The 18354-nt window shown below is 35.4% G+C and overlaps 2 protein-coding genes across 6 annotated transcripts; both read right to left on the bottom strand.

The window, feature by feature from the left end:
• Nucleotides 1-1526: 1526 nt before the first annotated feature.
• On the bottom strand, nt 1527-6295 carry LOC140760574 (AP-4 complex subunit mu). Of its 2 annotated transcripts, none has more exons than XM_073097584.1 (13): nt 6145-6295; nt 5833-5927; nt 5270-5473; nt 4960-5076; nt 4692-4820; nt 4425-4551; nt 3860-3963; nt 3596-3700; nt 3395-3489; nt 2940-3027; nt 2710-2770; nt 2507-2580; nt 1527-1945 (listed from the first exon to the last, which is right to left on the bottom strand). In XM_073097584.1, the coding sequence occupies exons 1-13, from the start codon at nt 6200-6202 to the stop codon at nt 1847-1849; spliced, it is 1356 nt and encodes a 451-aa protein (XP_072953685.1). In that variant the 5' UTR covers nt 6203-6295; the 3' UTR covers nt 1527-1846. The 2 variants fall into 2 exon arrangements, with proteins under 2 accessions (XP_072953685.1, XP_072953686.1); XM_073097585.1 differs by having other exon boundaries at nt 3860-3960; nt 6145-6293.
• Nucleotides 6296-10983: 4688 nt separating this feature from the next.
• LOC140760512 (COP9 signalosome complex subunit 5-like) lies at nt 10984-17475 on the bottom strand. 4 transcript variants are annotated; one of them, XR_012104399.1, is made up of 7 exons: nt 16921-17474; nt 15861-16142; nt 15625-15772; nt 15230-15312; nt 11793-11873; nt 11557-11706; nt 10984-11469 (listed from the first exon to the last, which is right to left on the bottom strand). XR_012104399.1 is itself a non-coding variant. In XM_073097501.1 (6 exons), exons 1-6 carry the CDS (start codon nt 17320-17322, stop codon nt 11608-11610), a joined length of 1092 nt encoding a protein of 363 aa, XP_072953602.1. In that variant the 5' UTR covers nt 17323-17475; the 3' UTR covers nt 10984-11607. The 4 variants fall into 4 exon arrangements, 2 of the variants coding, with proteins under 2 accessions (XP_072953602.1, XP_072953601.1); XR_012104398.1 differs by having other exon boundaries at nt 10984-11404; XM_073097501.1 differs by having other exon boundaries at nt 10984-11706; nt 11793-11870; nt 16921-17475.
• Between the last annotated feature and the right edge of the window lie 879 nt (nt 17476-18354).

Genomic DNA, 18354 nt, shown 5'->3' with positions numbered 1-18354 from the left:
ATAAGTAAGATGACTTACTTAGAACTACCTAACTAATTACATAAGCCACATGTTTTCAACTCAGCCCTTTACATTTATTGTCTAGGTGATTAACAATGTACAAGCTAATCTTCCATGTTTTTTGGTACTTGGCTAGGGGAGTTAATCAATCCTAGAGAGCCAAGCATGGGTATTTATAATTTATTTGAGAGGCATTCTATTGGGTCGTCAAAGCCCGATTTGTGACCCTAAGCTATGTCGGAGCTAAACCAAACTCGAGGAACACTACAGTGATTAGGCAAGGCTTAAACTTATCCACCGGTGGTGGTGGACCATTACAATAGTAAAGACGAAATGGGCAATTGGCAGCTCATTTGTGTAATTCTAAGATAGTCAAAGCCCCATTTGTGACCTTAACTAGCTAGATATGGAAGAGATTTAAGGGACTAAGGTGAATAATAGGACCATGGTTTGATCTGAAAAGGGATGTTCCTCCTCTTAGCTGCACATAGGAAATTCTAGCTTTTGTTTTGAGCCTCTCAATACTCATTTCTTCCATTTTATCTATATTTTCTTCGCCTCTATAAAGCTTAAACTATCTACTTGTAAAGGATCTAATTCTTGTGTATTGAGAGTATTTAAAACAAAGTGAGCTTTACAAAGTCTTATTGTCTTCCCTAAATTTCTGCAGCCATCTTCTCATTTCTTATCTTTATGCTGCAATTATTTTAAAATTTACCTCACCTTGCGAAGAAGGTGCAAAATACATAGGCTAATTTTTACCAATATAACGCAAAGTAATAAACAACAAGTAATACTCATAGGCCACAATAAACATCTCAATGACAGCCTATAATCTAAAAAATATTTTACTAAAAGGTGATGAACATAAAACACAGTAAATATAACCATCTGCAATAGTCTAAAATTATTGAAAATTTGCGATCATATGCCAACTCAAATAAGCTTTGGAAATTGTCGAAGATTGTGACCATATGGCTTCAAACTAGTTGCATTTACTATGGTCTAAAATCTCAAAATCTGGAAAGGTCGATAGATCTCTTCTTGCTAATCCTACAAATTACTGTCAACTTAATGACCAGCTATTACATTTCACTATTGCTCATCTAAACAGTTCCTATGATATGCAGCATCTAAGTCACCTCACATGAATGATGCCCTAATATTCGACAAGGTGTTCATTCATCTCAAGGCCTTTTGTGACGCTGATTGCGCCGGTTGCCCTAATATTCGACAACGTATTTCACGACACTGTAATTTCTGCAGTTATTTTCCTTATTTCCTAGAAATCAAAGAAACAAAATACTATCCCACTCCTTTGCAGAAGCTGAATATCATGCAACATGTTATGAAATTACAAGCTCTTAAAAGTCTTACAATAATTGAAAACAGAGAATTGAAATTTCAATAGAACAATTACTTGTATCTTTACCATTTTCAAATTGCTCCATATAATCTATTTTTCAGAGGATGAATCATACGAATATCCTAACCAAATATATCGTTTAGATTCTACTCGTACTATGTTCAATTGAACCATCGAGAATCCTATATATATATATATGTGTTTGGTTGCAGAAGCTGTGAACCAACGAACTGAAGTATTCGAAGCATAAAAAGAAGATTACAGCGGGAAGGAAGACAACTAATAAAATCTTTAGAACAGAACAACAAGGGACAATCACGAGCTGTCATTATATTTGGCACGAAGAACAAATGAAGCTTGCAAGATTGGTGCGCATCTCATCCGTCAAACTGACATACAGTTTCTTGATAGTCGAGGAAGATCGGTTCCAATTCGTATTACTAACAAAAAAAACTGGGACATATCCAAGCTTTGATTTCATCATAGGCGAGCAACATAAGAGTTTGCTTGCGTCACATATCTCACCCATCGGTATGGATTGTATGTCTTGGATTTCTTTGCTATCTGCAAATACCTTACCTGCACAAAAGAAATACATCATCTATTAGATAATTTGAGAAAAAATAATTAAACTTCCTTTCTTCCCTTAAGAGCTACAATGTATGAATAGTATCCCATCGTAAGTTTCTTAACCATTATTGGTGGCTATATTGAAATACATGGAACAAGAATGCATTTCTCAAAAAGAAATTGGCAAGAAAGCAACATTCTGATGCAGTGAGGAACTAGATGAATCATACTAAATTGCACAAGTAAACCCTGCTATCATATGGTCTTGACTCCGGTCCATAACTTCACATGAATATAATCTCCAAATAAAGGTAGATGTTGCTAAACTAATGTGAAAAAGTAACCGACATTGCTCCATTAGTGGAACCCACGTGAAGGAACATAATACGCTTCCAGGAAAGCAACAATACTGTCACACTCTAAAGTTTCATTTCATATAAATAATCTGGGATTGACAGAGTTTCAATGAGGAGACAATAATCAAGTGAGGATAATTACTAGGTAAAGCAAGTATCTCACAAATATAGTAGCAGATGCATTAATGAGATCACAGTCAAGTATCCAACTCACCTGCAACTTAGAAGCATTGTACATAGGTATTGTGAAATTCATGTTCACAGGCCCAGCTTCCTTCATGATATTGCCTGTATAAAAAGAAAACAAATTTGTCTTTGCAATTGATGGAGACAAATAATTTCTTGACAGAAAAGATAAAAAAGATAAATAGATAGTAAAAGCAAGTCAGGTGCTTAAATGGTTAAACATATTCATACCATGTGATTCTTGGGAAAATGTGAGCTTTGCCCGAAGAGTATGCTCAGAGCCACCAACAATCTAAAGCAATTGACATATTTAGCCATTCATAGAAGCATCGATAAGAGCAAAAAATCCTAGGTAGCTTCACATCCCTTTGTTAGGAAAAGTTGACAAATAAAACCAAATTCTGAAAAAAGGTAAAAGAATCTTCATACTGATAAAGATAAAGCAGTAGTTAAAGCCTTGCCTTCTTTAAGCACCATTCAAGTCTCTTAGATCCTTCTTTAAAATCAGTAGTCTGTCCAACTGCACCAGCCTCCAATTCAAAACTGGCCCTGTATATAGTTATCCAGAAACAGTGTACTTAATGAAACGCAATATACTAATGCTAGCCAGCAGCAATTAATCTAGAATTGCCAGAATTATCTTAAACATCCTCTAATACTTGGAGCCATCATCTAAGAAGTGAAAAATCTACTCTCTTTTTTCTGGTAGACACCAGGACACTATGTTCATAACTCCATATGAGGGAGGGTTTATTCTTACAACCAGGAAGTAAAACCACTGTAATACCAGGACAAGTAAAACATGTCATAGTTTTATGTTTTTCTTTTTTTAAAGAGCAAGATCTAATCATGTAGTTAAGCTTTAAGCATCACCATGGTTGCCAGTTATAGAAGTCAAAAAATAAAAGAAAACTACCTTGTTGTGTATGATGGCACTGGCATCTGTACAATAATTGAGTTAGCAGTGACACTAGGAGAAAAGTCAGCGCGTACTTTCAAAAGAACTTCAGCCTACAAATTTGATAAATATTCAGGGTCATTATTATCACAAACGAAATGATAAATATATGACAGATAACACAAACATTGCAATATATTTAAGATAAGAATAGCAAACCTTTAATGATCCTGCTTCTTCAATCAATGCATTAACACGAAAAGGAGGCTTGAATTCTTGAGTCATCCGATAGTTCATTACAGCAAATTCTCCATCTGGAGGTATCTATGATCATGAAAGCAAGTATAAGTATCTTATTAACAGCAAGGGTGTAAATGGTATGGTATCATTCCTCCCATTCTCTGGTACATGCAAGCAGGGGAAAAGAGGTACGAGATTGTAAACGTTATGTAATATCACCAAAGCTATATATGTGATACTCACTAATGTCAAAGTTCTGTCCATGTCAAAACTGTCAAGATGCACGGACTCATGGAAATTACAGTCATCAAGAACAACAGTTCCTCCTCCAGAACTTCTGTAATCTGCTACAACATCACAGATGAGCATGGTAATAGATTAATTATACATAATTCTAAAAATTCACAGCAGCTATGTATCAATCATATACAACTTTATGTAATTCAAGGCAACTCATTCAAGAGTCAAGCACAATTTATTGTGGAGAAAATGATAACCTCAATATACTATTTTGTCATTTCATCCATATGTATTGAAATCTAAATTTAGATAGAAAAGTCAATTTGTGAAAAATTCTGATAACAGCAACTCATCAACTAAACGATCATTACTATCAGATTGAGTGCATAGCATGGAAACTAACATGACTATGTCCATCCAGTTTAAGAACATGAAAACATCTGAACCGAAAAATTGGATAAGTTACTTAGTGTTTGCATTAAGGCATACTTATATACCTACTTATATATGGACCAAAGATAAAATTCACTCAAAATATTAAGCTCATCAACAATCTTAAGAATTATACCATAAAGAGAAGACCCATTTCTTCCAATGCTCAAGTCCTCATTAAGCGCAAGACGGATTTCTGGATTTCCAGTGAGGTAACTTTTCATTTGAATGGTTCCATCAATCTCAGAGGTGAGAATATAACCCTGTTAATTCCAAGGTTTGGACATACCAAATAATTATATTTTGAAAACACACTACTAAATTTAATTAAAATTTTCAAAGTACTGAAAAATCATAAAATGTCAACACTTTTTCTTTTCATTAACGATGTAAATCCACTCACACTTGAGCTGAATGTCACACTTATTTTTTCAATAATATCAACAAATATTTCCTCCCTTTTCCTACCACCAGGCTCATTTGCTACAACAGATTTTGTAACAGCTGTACCCGGCATTCGCTTAGTACCTTGCTGCAAATATGAAAAAAGAAGAACAGATGTAACTAACACATCAAATAAAGTACCATGAGAGCTAGCAAATATCTGTTGAGTAAGAGTATTTGATGATTGGTCTTTGGTTGCAATACACCAGAAATATATAAACAAATACCATAAACATAGAAGCTGGACCGAGGGGTGGCAACCGTGCAGCATCAACCACAATTGGTTCATTAAATATGTAAGATTTCAGAACTTCTGTAGACGTTGTTTGTGGGTATCCAAAGTCCTGAAAATGAAATCTCACACATAAATAGATGCCAGGAAAAAAATTACTGGTTTAGGTTGCTGATTATTGTGGATTATATGCAAAATTATAATATTTTCCATTAAAAACAAGTAATGTTTACTATGTCTTCAAGAATTTAGAAGGAAGAACGACAAATACACATCAAGGTTGCATACTAGAATAATCTACTCACAATGACTTCATCAAGCAATTCGTACACAAGTACAAAATTTTTCCGCAATGAATCTTCATTAAGAACCCCAAGATAATCTTTAGTGACACGTGCAATCCTTTGTAGAAGCTCCAGAAAAAGTGACGGTGAAACATTATCTCTTGTGGTTGCTACAAAGAACAATCCGGCCACCTTCACATGGATATAATTAACCCCATCCACATTCTGTTGCCAAAGGAAAAGTAATAAATTTTAGATCTACAGAGAAGAACTCACAGAAAGCATAACATAATAAATACTTATAGATGAAGACAATGTATATAAAAACTAGCAGTCGAACAAAGTAAAAAGAAAAAAAAAAGTGCTAAATTTCATAGAATATTTGTGAGCTCATCGCATATTGTTTTGCTAAATACACAGGGACAGCACAACTGGTGTGCAGATTGTGTGAAATTGTATCATTCTTTGAAGATCCCAAGGACAACTTCAAAATCATATTAAAATGTTCATATGATACAGCAATTCTTACAACAAGAAGGGCATATATAAAGCATTAAATTAGCTTTGAATACAGAAATACCTACAAAGACAGGCGGCGCCTCCTCTGCTTCATCCTCTTTCCAGAACTTGACTTTGCGAAAGAAGATCTCCGCACTTCCTTTGGGTACTTCACCGCGATCTGCATAAAGGAAGAGCAATTACGAAGAAAAACAAATCGAAACGGATCATCGTGGAAGAGGGATCCAATTGGTACGAAGATCCGAGATCTCCCCGCATAAAAATTTAAAAAAAAATCTAAGCTCTTGGGTTTGCGACATGTAATTAAACAGTTGCGTCCATGATTGAGATGGAGAATGGAATCCAGAGAGGAGATGAGGAAGAGAAGGAGATGTTACAGTCGCGGAAGACGATGTTGTCGCCCCTCTGCGACAGCACGAAGAACTGCGAGATCATCGATTTCGCTTCCGGTCTCCCCGGTCTCCCCTGCAAAGGATTCACTCCGAGAGAGAGAGATAGAGAGAGAGAGAGAGAGAGAGAGAGAGAGAGAGAGAGAGAGAGAGAGAGTAAGCCGTGTAGGGCACGACGGCGCACGTGTTACGGATACAATAAAGGGATAAATTTGTAGGGGGTTTTGTAATTTAATTATGTTTAATTTATTTTTAAATTTAGCATATAAAATTAAGTCTATATATTTTCTATAATAGATGTAAATTTTATTATATTTGGAGAAAGCAAATTGGAAATTTTTTTATTAATCTAAATAATAGAACGATTATAGTCTAAGATGTAAATGATAGGAGAAACATTGTACTCTTGGTTACAGTAAACATCACTTTAGAGAAATGAGAAATATCAAGCTTAAAGTCATAAAAAAAATATAGCAAGAAACACATATTTGCGGGTGCAAAGATCTTAAGTAATCATGCAGCTTTATCATAACAGTTAAAGATTGGATCACAATAGAAAGATCACTAATTGATATTGGCAATTAAAGAGTCATAAAAATATAAAGCTAGCAAATAAAAAGAGGAAGAAATTATAAAAACGGATAGATTTCCTTCTACTAAAAGACTAAGTAGAGAGCGGAAGGCGCATATACACTATAGCACGAGCTAATGATTCGACGGTGATAACCCGAGCAAATATGGCGATATAATATCATCTAACCTCCAATGCCCTCCTATCTCGCCATATCACTTTTCCATGCCTAAAGACTCTCGCAGAGGTATGTGTAAAATAAGGCAATGGCATAAAGGTAAGAGAAATGATAAGAGGAAAAAGTACATCTCCCCTCCCATAAGAGAATGAGAGAGAGGATGTGGCGACGATAATGATAAAGCTCGGTGACGACGCTCAGGAACGACGACGATGATGACGCATGGGAGACAATCTAAATGATCCTAAAGAATAGTAAAAAGATGAGTGGAATAGTCCTCTCCCTTTTACTAAGCCGCAAATTCTAAGTGGGTGTGCCACTCATAAATTTGTATAGTCACTAAGTATACATGACGTCTACTAAATGTTGTGTAGCTACAAGCTCATAACTTGTGGTTTATGTTAAGGATATGTATATCTCCTCTATAACTACAGGAGATATGTGAAGTCATAGTTTGTTTTATGTGCTGTTTAAGAAGTTCGATGCTCTTGTTAAGAATAAAACTTGTTTCTTATGTCAAATCATCCTTCTATAAATATTTTAGGTTACAAATGGGTTTTTCGAACTAAGCGCAAACTAGATGGCTTGGTAGACCGATACAAAACACGTCTCGTTAATAAAGGATTTCACCAACAATTTAGACTTGATTTTGCAAAAACTTTTAGTCTAGTTGTTAAGCATCCCACCATTCATCTCATTTTATCATTGGCTTGCTCTTTTAAATGGCTTTCTTCATAGTGATTTAGATGAAATAGTATACATAAAAGTAACATATCGATTTTATTGATTCAGCTCTATCTACACATATTTGTTAACTCCATAAAGCTCTATATGAGTTAAAACAGGCTTCACAAGCTTCGTTTCATAGAATCAGCTCCATTCTTCGTGAAGTAGGATTTAGCTCGAGTAAATCAAACTCTTTTCTTTTTAATAGAAGAAATCCTAAAAGTTACATTTATTTACTGATTTGTGTTGATAGCATTATTATCACTAGCAGTGATTTTTTTAGTGTTTCATCTATTATTGATTTTTTTAGTAAGCGATTTGACATGAAAGATCTTAGATCATTTATTTATTGTTTTGGCATGAAAATACAACATATTGCCTCTTTTATTATGATTAGCCAAACGAAATATGCTATTGACATTCTTAATAAACCACAAATGTTGGATGCTAAACCTCTCAATACACCAACTAACTCTAAAACTAAACTTTCTCAATTGGATGGAGTCCCTATTTCAAATGCCACTTTGTATCGCTAACTTGTCGGTGAGATATAATACTTAACTATATTATGCTCATATATTGTCTTTGTTGTTCATCAAGTTTCCTTATTTATGCATCAACCTACTACTACACATTTTGAAGCTGTCAAACACATTCTTCGCTATGTGAAAGGTACCATGCATCTTGGTTTATGTTTTACTTCTATCACCGATATGAGTCTTACTACCTATTTCGATGTCGGTTGGGTTGGCTCTCATGATGATCGACGGTTGACCACTAGCAGTTATGTTTATTTAGGTCATAATCTTATTACTTGAAGTTTTAAAAAGCAACCAATAATTGCACACTCAAGCACAGAAGCTTACTCTTGCTATTTCTATGGTAGATCTATGTTAGCTTCAATCCTTATTGTCTGGTTGAAATTTTTCTTTGTCATCCATCTCGTCTTCTTTGTGATAATATCAGTGCTGCCATATTTAATGGCTAATCCTATTCTTCATAGACGCACAAAGTATGTTGAAATTGATTATCACTTTGTTAGATAATATATTGCTCGAGGAGCATTATGAGTTTAGTTTATCTTCGGTCTTGATTGAAGGAGGGTATAAGAAAAGTATTAATCATGATCAACTATACAAAGATGGTGCAAATCATAATCATTCTAGAATAGGAGAAAATAATATCTTAAAGTATAAATAAGATATTAATAAATCAGAATTAAGTTATAAGAAAGTATATTAGCAGTAATTTATATTTGGAAACTATGTAAACATAAATCATACAATGAATAACTAATATGTATATATAATATATTTACATTATAATATAAATACAACACATGGCTAACAATCTCATTTACACAAACTTCAACAACGAAGATTACAAAGCTTGGTAATGGTAGTGGTAACGACGCTCAAGAACGATGACAATCATAATACATGGAAAACAATATAAATGAGAATAGAGGAGCGAAAAGATGAGGGGAAGAGTCATCTCCTCTCCATGTAAAATGTAATGATTACCTTGAATAAGTTTATGCAAAAAAATTTATGTTTGGTTATTAACTATGAATAAGTATATTAATTGTACTAAAAATCTTGCTTAAAATACATACATAATTTTATTATACTTTCTACATATGATATTCATAACTCGTCATGTGACTTAATCTTATACAAAATTTAACCAAAATATACATAAGTATTTGATTGTAAAATATATTTAAAGGGGTCATAATTAATAAATAAGTATTTCTTATGCACGAATCAAACACCTCCATAGTTTTCATAGATTTGCTGGTGCAAAAAGTAATTTTACGACTCTATTGCAATATGAATATTAAAGACACAAACATGCGAAACTCCAAACAACAAGAGGATCATCAATTTATATTAACAACTAAAAACTCATAATAATCTAAAGCAAGCAAATCAAAGGATGATAAATTGTAAAGGTGCATAGATTTCCTCTTGTTGGAAGACCGAGCATGGAGAGGAAGGAGCAAATACATCATAACACAGGTCAATGATTCGACGAAGTGCTAGCCTGAACAAATATGGTGATAAAATTCTCATCCGACCTCCAATGCTCTCCCATCTCACCCTCTCATCTCTCTATACCTAAATGCTCCGGCAGAGCCATAGGTAAAGCAAAGCAAGGACATAGAGTTGAGAAGAATGAGAGAAATTATAAGAAGAAAAAATGATCTCTCCCCTCTCCTACGGGAAGGAGAGAGAGAGGATGTGGCGACAATAATGACAAAGCTTGGTGGCGACAGTGGCGACGATGCTTAGGGACGATAGCGATGATGACGCATAGGAGACAATCTAAATAATAATAGAGAAGAGTGAAAAGAAGAGCAAAAAGGTCCTCTCCCTTCTACCAAACCACCTAGGTAAGCATGTTGCTCATTAATTTGTGTAGTTACTAAATGTTCCCCACATCTACTTGGTGTTGTACAGCTACACGCTCATGACTAGTGACTTGTGTTAAGGATATACATATTTTTTTCGTAACTACAAAAGATGTGAGTTATTTTATTTAGCTTTATAGATCAAATTGTATCTTAACTTATAATCTTTCTGTTACAACAAACTGTACATGGTCTTCTATAAATGAATGCCAATATCCACCTATAATGTAGTGTGATCAGCTTGTGCTCAGTCTTCTTTTTCCCTCTCACAAAAGAAGCAATGGGCGAAGCCATTGGACTGACCACTTCCCATGAGGTGTTGGCTGCTCTACAAAGCACCTTCAGCCACAAGTCAAAGGTGATGGAAATTTACCTCAGAATTAATCAACAATAACTTCAATATATGTGGGCTATTAAAGTAAAGCAAGTGGGATTTAATTAGATAACCTAATGACTGCAACAATAATGGGTTGGTTACTTCTAATTAGAGATTTCAGAACTAGAGATTCAGTAACATATCTCCTACTCTAGCTAATCATTCTCAAAAAAAAGAAAAAGGAAAAAGAAAAGAATCTTATTAACAGACCACTTGAAAACTACTATGAGATTTGAGCAGTATACTCTTGTGATTTTGCCACAATGAATTTACTTGTAGCCTAAAAGGTCATGTCATTGGAGAGCAAAACTTAACATTCAACTGAGTACTGTGTTGCAAATCAACAGAATGCTTACCTTGCTTGCTTTTTGAAGCTCATCAAATAATACCAATAGAATACTGTACCATTACTTATGTATCCATGAGTAACTTATATAAAGCAAGTAGTAAACAGAGGGTGGCTGTTTAGAATATAGAACTTGACCCTTAACTACCATGACTATTTCACTATTTCTTTTTAATTGCATACTTAGCAATGGATGAAAAATGAAACTCTCTTACAGTAGCATCAAGTGAAGCTCTCAATTAGAACCTAGCAATAGAAATGATAAATACTCAACTGTAAGCACTAAATTGTCACCAAGAAATGTTGAAAACTGCAAGAAATTCTTGATCAGTTTCCAGCTGAAAAAGTGACTGTCCACATGATTAATGATATGATTGGTGTAGTATCAACAAATTGCTCCTCTCTCAGACAAAACAAATCAAGCATGGGCAGGATCACAAAATTCAACTCATACAAAGCCAACCACTCTGGATTTCACAATTCTCTGATTCGCAAGATCCCTGTAATCAATTCAAGCAATTTCTCTACCGTTGCACTCAAATTTGCGAGCAGGTGCACGAAACCATGAGCAGTATTTGTAGCCAGAAATAGCCATGCATAGTACCATATTCACCGGTAAGGAAAGTCAATTACATGTCCTACTCAATGAGAACAGCAAGGAAAAAAAAAAGTGAGCAGCTGATAATTACAGATTCTGAGTCCGCTGACATGAAAAAGGAGCAAGATTCAGAAGCAGCAGAGAATTTTTGAGCAACCGAATCAAGAAGTGAGCAGGATCAGGAATAAGTACCAAAGAGTTGTGTCAACAAGCACTCTATTGTGCAGCTGTCGAATTAAGATTTTAAGCCTCCACCATAGGTTCTGGCCCAGATGAGTCGGCGGGGGCTGTGCGAGTCCTGCTAGAGTGACGTACAGAGTTGAAGAGGATGTCCTTGATAACCTGCCACAAGGGCATAAACAGGGTAAGAAGAGTGGACAAATGATCATCCATGCAAATAAGAACAGAAAACAGGAATAGCCACTTACCTGAGACATGAGACCATGCACCTGTTCAGCAGTAATTTTTGAACTATCACGAGTTATCTTTGCCAGCTGAGATTCCTCCTGCTGTATGACACAATTGGGAAAAAAGAGAGGAAGAAATTGTGTTATAAAAGCAGCCAAAAAGAATAGAAACACTATGACAACCAACAATTGATTGTTTCGACAATAAGAAAAGAAAACTTGAAGGACAAGTTGGCCTAACAATTAGAACTCTGAACAACAAATAGGAGAACATGAGAACTAGTTCCCGTGTAAAGATAATAAAAGCTACACCTGCTGCCTGATGTTATAGGAGAACAGTCAAATTAGCATCGGCCAAATTTCTAGAATCCAGTTAGGAAAAAATAATAGCAACTCAGTAGCTACTTTCATTTCACTTATTCCCGAACAACCTATCCAAATGACAAACAAGAAAAACAAAAACAAAAAAAATGTTGAGCCCATACTGTAAGTGTCAATCTTTCTGTTCTGGAAACTTTAAATTAGCTACTATCAAAGCCAAGAAGTCATCTTTTTTCCAATATCTTGAGTAGGAAGATCATGGCATCTGGTTAGTTTACACCTAGTTACCTACAGAAACTAATGGACTAATGGAATCCAGAACTGACAGAACAGAAGGATTCAAGTCATGAAGTATAATTACACCATGCAACAGATGAAAATTTTCTGAACCTTAAAACACATAACCCCATCAACTATTTGCAATATCGGGCAACAAAGTCACCAAGAATCAGCACATAAGATGGAAGTAAATATATTAATCCATCATCAATGGATTGAACTTATTGCACCTATCTAGATCTTGAGGAACTCATATCACCACAATTGTAAAAATCTTGGCCGAAAGTAATTTTTTAAGCAGCAAACAAAACAATACTTACAGAAAGAATTGGAATTAGATCTTGCAAGACTATCGGAAGGAGGTTTTGCAATACAAGCAGTGAATTTCTGAAATAAGGAAAGAGTCTAAAGGAATGCTATATGAAACTAAACGGCTTGTCTGCGAGAAAGTTAAAATTCTGTTGCCTTTGATTGGAAAATCATGGGAAATTATGTGGCTAGGTAGCTCTGAAGAGGAATTGCTATTCATGAACAGGAAAAATATCCAGAGTAATCTAAGGATATGAATACTGTCCTTGAGAAAGCTGAATAATGAAAAACAATCTAGATAGTTTATTGGAGGATACATTACACAAGACAAGAACTAAACTGCCAAAATAAGAAAAGATGTAACTGCTTTAGTCATAATTCAATGATAAGGTATATAGTAGTAATGTTGATGTTATCCCAGATCCTAATACAGCCTTCTACCTCCAAAATCAGGGAAATTAAATCTGTACACATTAATTGTTAAAGCATCCTGTATCCCAGATCTTAATACAGCCTTCTGCCACCAAAATCAGGGAAATTAAATCTGTACACATTAATTGTTAAAGCGTCCTGTCTCCCTAAACAGTTTATGATGCTGTGTTCTATCAGTTACTACAATTTCATATCCTCAGTTAGTTGTATGACTAGTGTTGAAATAGACAGATCCGCCACAATTAGCATAAGTAATCCTTCAATATATTTCAGGTCTTTTTTTAATGTAAAAATTTTTCAATCAAACTAAATAGGCTGCATTTGTCATTGCTCCACTTTTTTTCACCAACTATGATGACCTACAATTTTGTCATCTCCTGTGCTAGTCTTTCTTATTTAGTTTTTAATTAGGACAAATTATGCTCAACATCACAAGTTTTGTGTACATTACATATAGTTCACATTCTACTGTCTCAATTTATCAAGTTCAAGCCAATTATTTTCAATATTCACCAAAAAGAAACCTAATTAGTTTATGCAACAATGGCTAAAAAGAAAGGAGGAATATTCCACTACGTTATGATGTGTAAAAATGGAATCTCCAAAACAACATTCCTTTAAGGTTAGGGATGTGGGGGAAGAAGGTATTTTGGTGTGGATAAACAGGTCAAAACCATCAAATCTGATGGGTTGACTTGTCTGTGCTATAGCCATAATTGGTTTAGGCTAACTAAAAAGAAGGTATTTTAGAGTAATTTACCACCTATTTGTAAGATAAGCTTGGCCTAAGATTAGTCTCTTTGCAGCAAATATCAAGGTGCTTTTTTGTTGGATAAATTTACAATATAGGGTCTGAACAGGAAGCTTGAGGACATAGAGTGTGAACTGTAATTGATGCAAAGTGGTGTTAAATACAATTTTCCTTTCAATTACTACATGTTATTACAAGATATTAATCATCTAATTACATGATAGATAATTTCATTTAGTGCACATAAACCAAGATTTACATGATTTTCGCTGCATCACACTATAATAACAAAGATTTCTCTGAAACACACTTCCACCAAGCTATTTGTGGCGGCACATCCTCAGATGCCAGGGAGTGCTTATTCAAAGAATCATAAATAGAAGAATACAAACATTCTACTTATTTGTTAATTTTCATGCTTTCAATCTTTCAATACACTTAGAATAAGAACTAACTATTTTGATGAACATAAGTCCATATCAACATCTGAAGATTTCTTAGAATTAATACTAGTCTTTTTCGTTAATTTGGAGTATTCATATGTTCTTTCTTAATTTTACTGTTGTAGCACTACTACAGTATCCATGGCACTGTTCAGCGTTACTTTTGATCATGAATCATTACTGATTGTGTTCTTTTTAAGGAGTTTTAAGAATCCTAATAAGAGTGAAATTAGTTTTTCCATGGAGTAACTTAGGTTTTTAAATTTTTTCTAAAAGGTCATCAGAGAGTTGAACTTAATGATTGATGGACTCATAATTGAAACAGAAAAAGCTAGCCATAATCTTTTTATTCTGCTCTACCAATAGTTCACCATTACATAGTAGGCCTCCCTCTCCTTGTTCCATGTCAGATTGGTGGCTAATGGGCAGCAACATTGACACATGGGAACATCTAAATAATTTAAGCAAAACAAGGCCAAGATGTAGCATCCAAGGCTGTGAGCTGTGATGCTTCCCACCAAATTTTCTCCATATTCAGTCTCATTCCTATCAAATGCCTCCTACTAAGTCAGTAATTTTGTTTTCTAAATCAGGAAAAATGCAAATAATTGGAAAATGAAATATATACTGCTAACATGTATACATTATTAAGACTAACTATTCCATCAGTCCAAGTCCATTTCACATCCACTTTACAAATGCATGTATCCATATAAAATGTTAGGCCAAGATTGATGTTTCACAGCTTTAGCTTAACTTCAGTAACAAATCTCAAACCGCTTTAGCTTAACTTCGTGACAACTCTATCCTGTTCTTCCTTTCTAATGTCTCTAAATCAGCTTGAATAATTAGCTACTGTTCGGAACATATTTAAATAGAAGAATCAGAGTTTTTGAGCATCAAATAAAGAAACAGGTCCTGACCTCCTTCTTTCGCTGCGATGGCACAAGGAAAGAGCCCATACGTGTATGAGCCATTTGATTTTCTGCTTGCTCTAGTTTCTCAGCTGCCACAGAAATACATATCTATAATATGTCACTCCATTGCAGTAAAAACAACAAAGAATAATACATATTTCTCTCAAATAAATGCAAGTACTATTTAAAAATAAGAATCCAACAAAAACAATTCAGTCTGCTGTTGAACTTTAAGATTAAACAAGGCGCAGACGGGTAAGATATATGTAGTCTTGCTCCTGCTTATATGGATGTTGATGACTCAAATCCATACCTCAGGTGCATAAAGCAATTTGTAACCACATAAAAGGTGACACACTCAATAATAACAAATCAATAGATGCCAAGAAGTGAAAGCTCACCGAGATCAGAAATCTGCCCAGCAACATAATCTCTATTGCCTAAAAGTGGTGATGAAGAGAGTGTGTTCACCCAGTACTTGTTCCATAGAAGATCCAAGAGGTGACAGTCCAAGGAAGACTTGAAGTAAGTAATGTCCAATGCATAGTACTGCAAGAAAAGAACATCCAAGAAAAAAAAATGTATCCATCTGCCAATAAGGATAATCTGGAAAAAGGAAAAGATTATCACTATATACTTGTTTGCAGTGAACACCAAAGTCTTCAATCTTGTTAAGCGGTATCGTCTGGTACTCAGACACAGGTTCATCTGGTGGTTTATATCCCTGAGGGTACGTCCTAAATGCACCAATCTCCACCTTTCCAGCTGAGACTGTCCTTGTCGGGTCAATCACAACAGCCAAGAATGGTTCCTGAAATTGCTGATTAAGCATTTGTGTCGACACATCAATGCCCGAGAGCCAGCATCCATAACCGGGGTGTGAGTGATACCAACCGACCACATTCTCCAGTCTACCAGCCTATTTCAGTTGCGACTAACAAAAGTCAGGGAAGTGTAACTAGATATCATATATTATTCAGCAAGTAGTTTAACATATGCTCCTAATAGCATGATTGACCAACATTTAGGATTATTATATGATAATTTTTCTGTACTAATTCTATGAAAATAAAGGAATAGTCCATATAAAGAGTATTAGTTGCATTATCCTCTCATTATGGTCCTAAATTTTAGTTTCGGTTCTAGTCCGAGAAATTAAGCTAGGTGATATACTCTTATTCAAAGTGCATGCAGATGCAAAAACTCAAACCACTAGTAGGATTACTCCTTAGCATCATAAAATAGAATTCGAGAAAGAGACATGTAATAAGTTCAAGAAAACTTGAGATAGTCCAGTATCATGGTACAATACATTTACTACTACAAAAACAACCTAGGCAGATCAAAACATGTACTAAATAAAAATAAAGGAACAATTTTCAAGCTTCTTTTTAGCGCTTAAGCACCTGGAACTGGACCTGTGAATTCCTTCACTAAATCAAAACACATGCAAGATAGAACAAAACTTTAAGCTGTCAATTTGGGTTGATCAATTAAATATGCATCAAGTAGATGTCAATCTAATGCAATTCGCCAAAAACAACCCACGGCATTACTCTTCTACAATTAAAGTAATCATGAAGTTATTTTGACAAACAAGCATCAAGCTCATGTCACCTGATGACCTCCAAGTGAAAAAAAATAGAAGAAACTGAATAATTTAAGGAGAGTATTAGGGTTAGGGTTTATTAATTGACCTGCTTGTTGGTCTGGGAGTAATCGACCATGTACTCGTAGGCATCGGCCTGAGCATTAACCCGGGTCTCAGTGCCCTCGACGGGAAGGGCAAAGGCGTCCATCACAACAATGGCGTCGCCATCCGTCTTCCCCTGCATCAACCCCATTACCTCGATCGATCCACCCGATCGCGCGTGCACCACCATCTTGAGCAGAGCGAGAGCCGAAACCTTGACGCGTTTGAAGAAGTGGGGGTCAGACTCCCATGGCTTCTCCTGCTGAACCCTAGTCTGGGAGGTCTCGTCGTAGTAGTAGATCGCGTCAAGGTCTTCGCCACCGCCGGTGCTGGCGCCGACGTCGACGGAAACGATGTTATTCTCGAGCTCCCACGTCTGGCGAGCTATCGACGCCGACGATTCCATGGCGTCGCTCTCTCGCTTCTTTGTCTTCTTCTTCGTGGTGGTCGGGAGGAAGAGGAAGAAAAGGGCGGATAAACCCTAGGGGCAGAGGGAGTAAATTCGTTGGGAAGAAAGGGGTGAAATGGGAATTTGAAGAGAAATGTGGGGGGGGGCTCCGAGGGCAAATGGAATCACTGTGGGATTATTTTAGTAGTAGTTAAGAGGCCTGCTCAGCCTGCTATGCCTTCAAATCACCTTATGGGCCTCTTTAAAGTGGGCTTTATTTTATTTTTATTTTTTTCTTTTCTTTTTTCCTTTCCTTAATTGAACATTCTTTCTTTCGGACATATTGAAAAACACTAGAAATGATCATTAGGCGGCCGTTCTACTTAAACTTGGCCCAAACCCACTCAATTTTAATCAGGCTAAACTCAACCCGAGCCGGAGATGGTAGTGAGCAGCATGAGCTAAATCTTTGCTCGCCCGACCCAATACTCTCATATGGCTCGACCCATATTGCATACATATTCCTATAATTTGTTTAGTCCCGCATTAGATATTTAGTAAATTATATATCAATATATAAATCAAAGATAACTAAAATATCTTTGTATAAGTCCATTAAACTTGACCTAGTAAGATATAATATTTTTTATATTTAACTCATTATGTTAGACTCATTTTATCTAACCCAAGCCTAATATCTAATAAGTTAGTGGGGTACGAGTAATTAGTGAGTCAAACCATGAATAAATATTTAAGCCCGATTAACCTCAAAAAGCCTAGCCCGAATTCAGCCCACCCGATGATCACCTCTAAGTTCATTGAGGTGGTGTAGTTTCTAAATATTTGGTTGAATATAAAATCACAACTAAAAAGTATAACTTTTAAAACTTCTAAGTTCGTTGAGTTACTTGCATCTAAGCCCATAATGCCACAAGAGTTGTAAGATTTTTATTTGGCAATTAAGTAAACAAAACCTTATATTGAATGTGTTAAAATAATGAGCATGATATTGAGATTTTAAATTAAATTACATAAAATTTTAAGTACGCA

Source organism: Typha angustifolia, chromosome 5 (assembly GCF_048772165.1).
Source record: "Typha angustifolia cultivar Huaian chromosome 5, ASM4877216v1, whole genome shotgun sequence".
NCBI lineage: Eukaryota > Viridiplantae > Streptophyta > Magnoliopsida > Poales > Typhaceae > Typha > Typha angustifolia.
This window is presented reverse-complemented; position numbering and strand designations above follow the sequence as displayed.

What these genes read in the sequence shown, in the direction of transcription:
- LOC140760574 (XM_073097584.1), bottom strand. Translation starts at nt 6,202, where the DNA reads ATGATCTCGCAGTTCTTCGTGCTGTCGCAGAGGGGCGACAACATCGTC. An exon ending in CAACATCGTCTTCCGCGACT is followed by an intron (nt 5,928 to 6,144) that starts GTAACATCTCCT and finishes TCCTTTATGCAG; the next exon opens with ATCGCGGTGAAGTACCCAAA. An exon ending in GTCCAGCTTCTATGTTTATG is followed by an intron (nt 4,821 to 4,959) that starts GTATTTGTTTAT and finishes TCATATTTGCAG; the next exon opens with CAAGGTACTAAGCGAATGCC.
- LOC140760512 (XM_073097500.1), bottom strand. Translation starts at nt 17,322, where the DNA reads ATGGAATCGTCGGCGTCGATAGCTCGCCAGACGTGGGAGCTCGAGAAT. An exon ending in ACTCCCAGACCAACAAGCAG is followed by an intron (nt 16,143 to 16,920) that starts GTCAATTAATAA and finishes CAACTGAAATAG; the next exon opens with GCTGGTAGACTGGAGAATGT. An exon ending in TTGGTGTTCACTGCAAACAA is followed by an intron (nt 15,773 to 15,860) that starts GTATATAGTGAT and finishes CTTTTCTTGCAG; the next exon opens with TACTATGCATTGGACATTAC.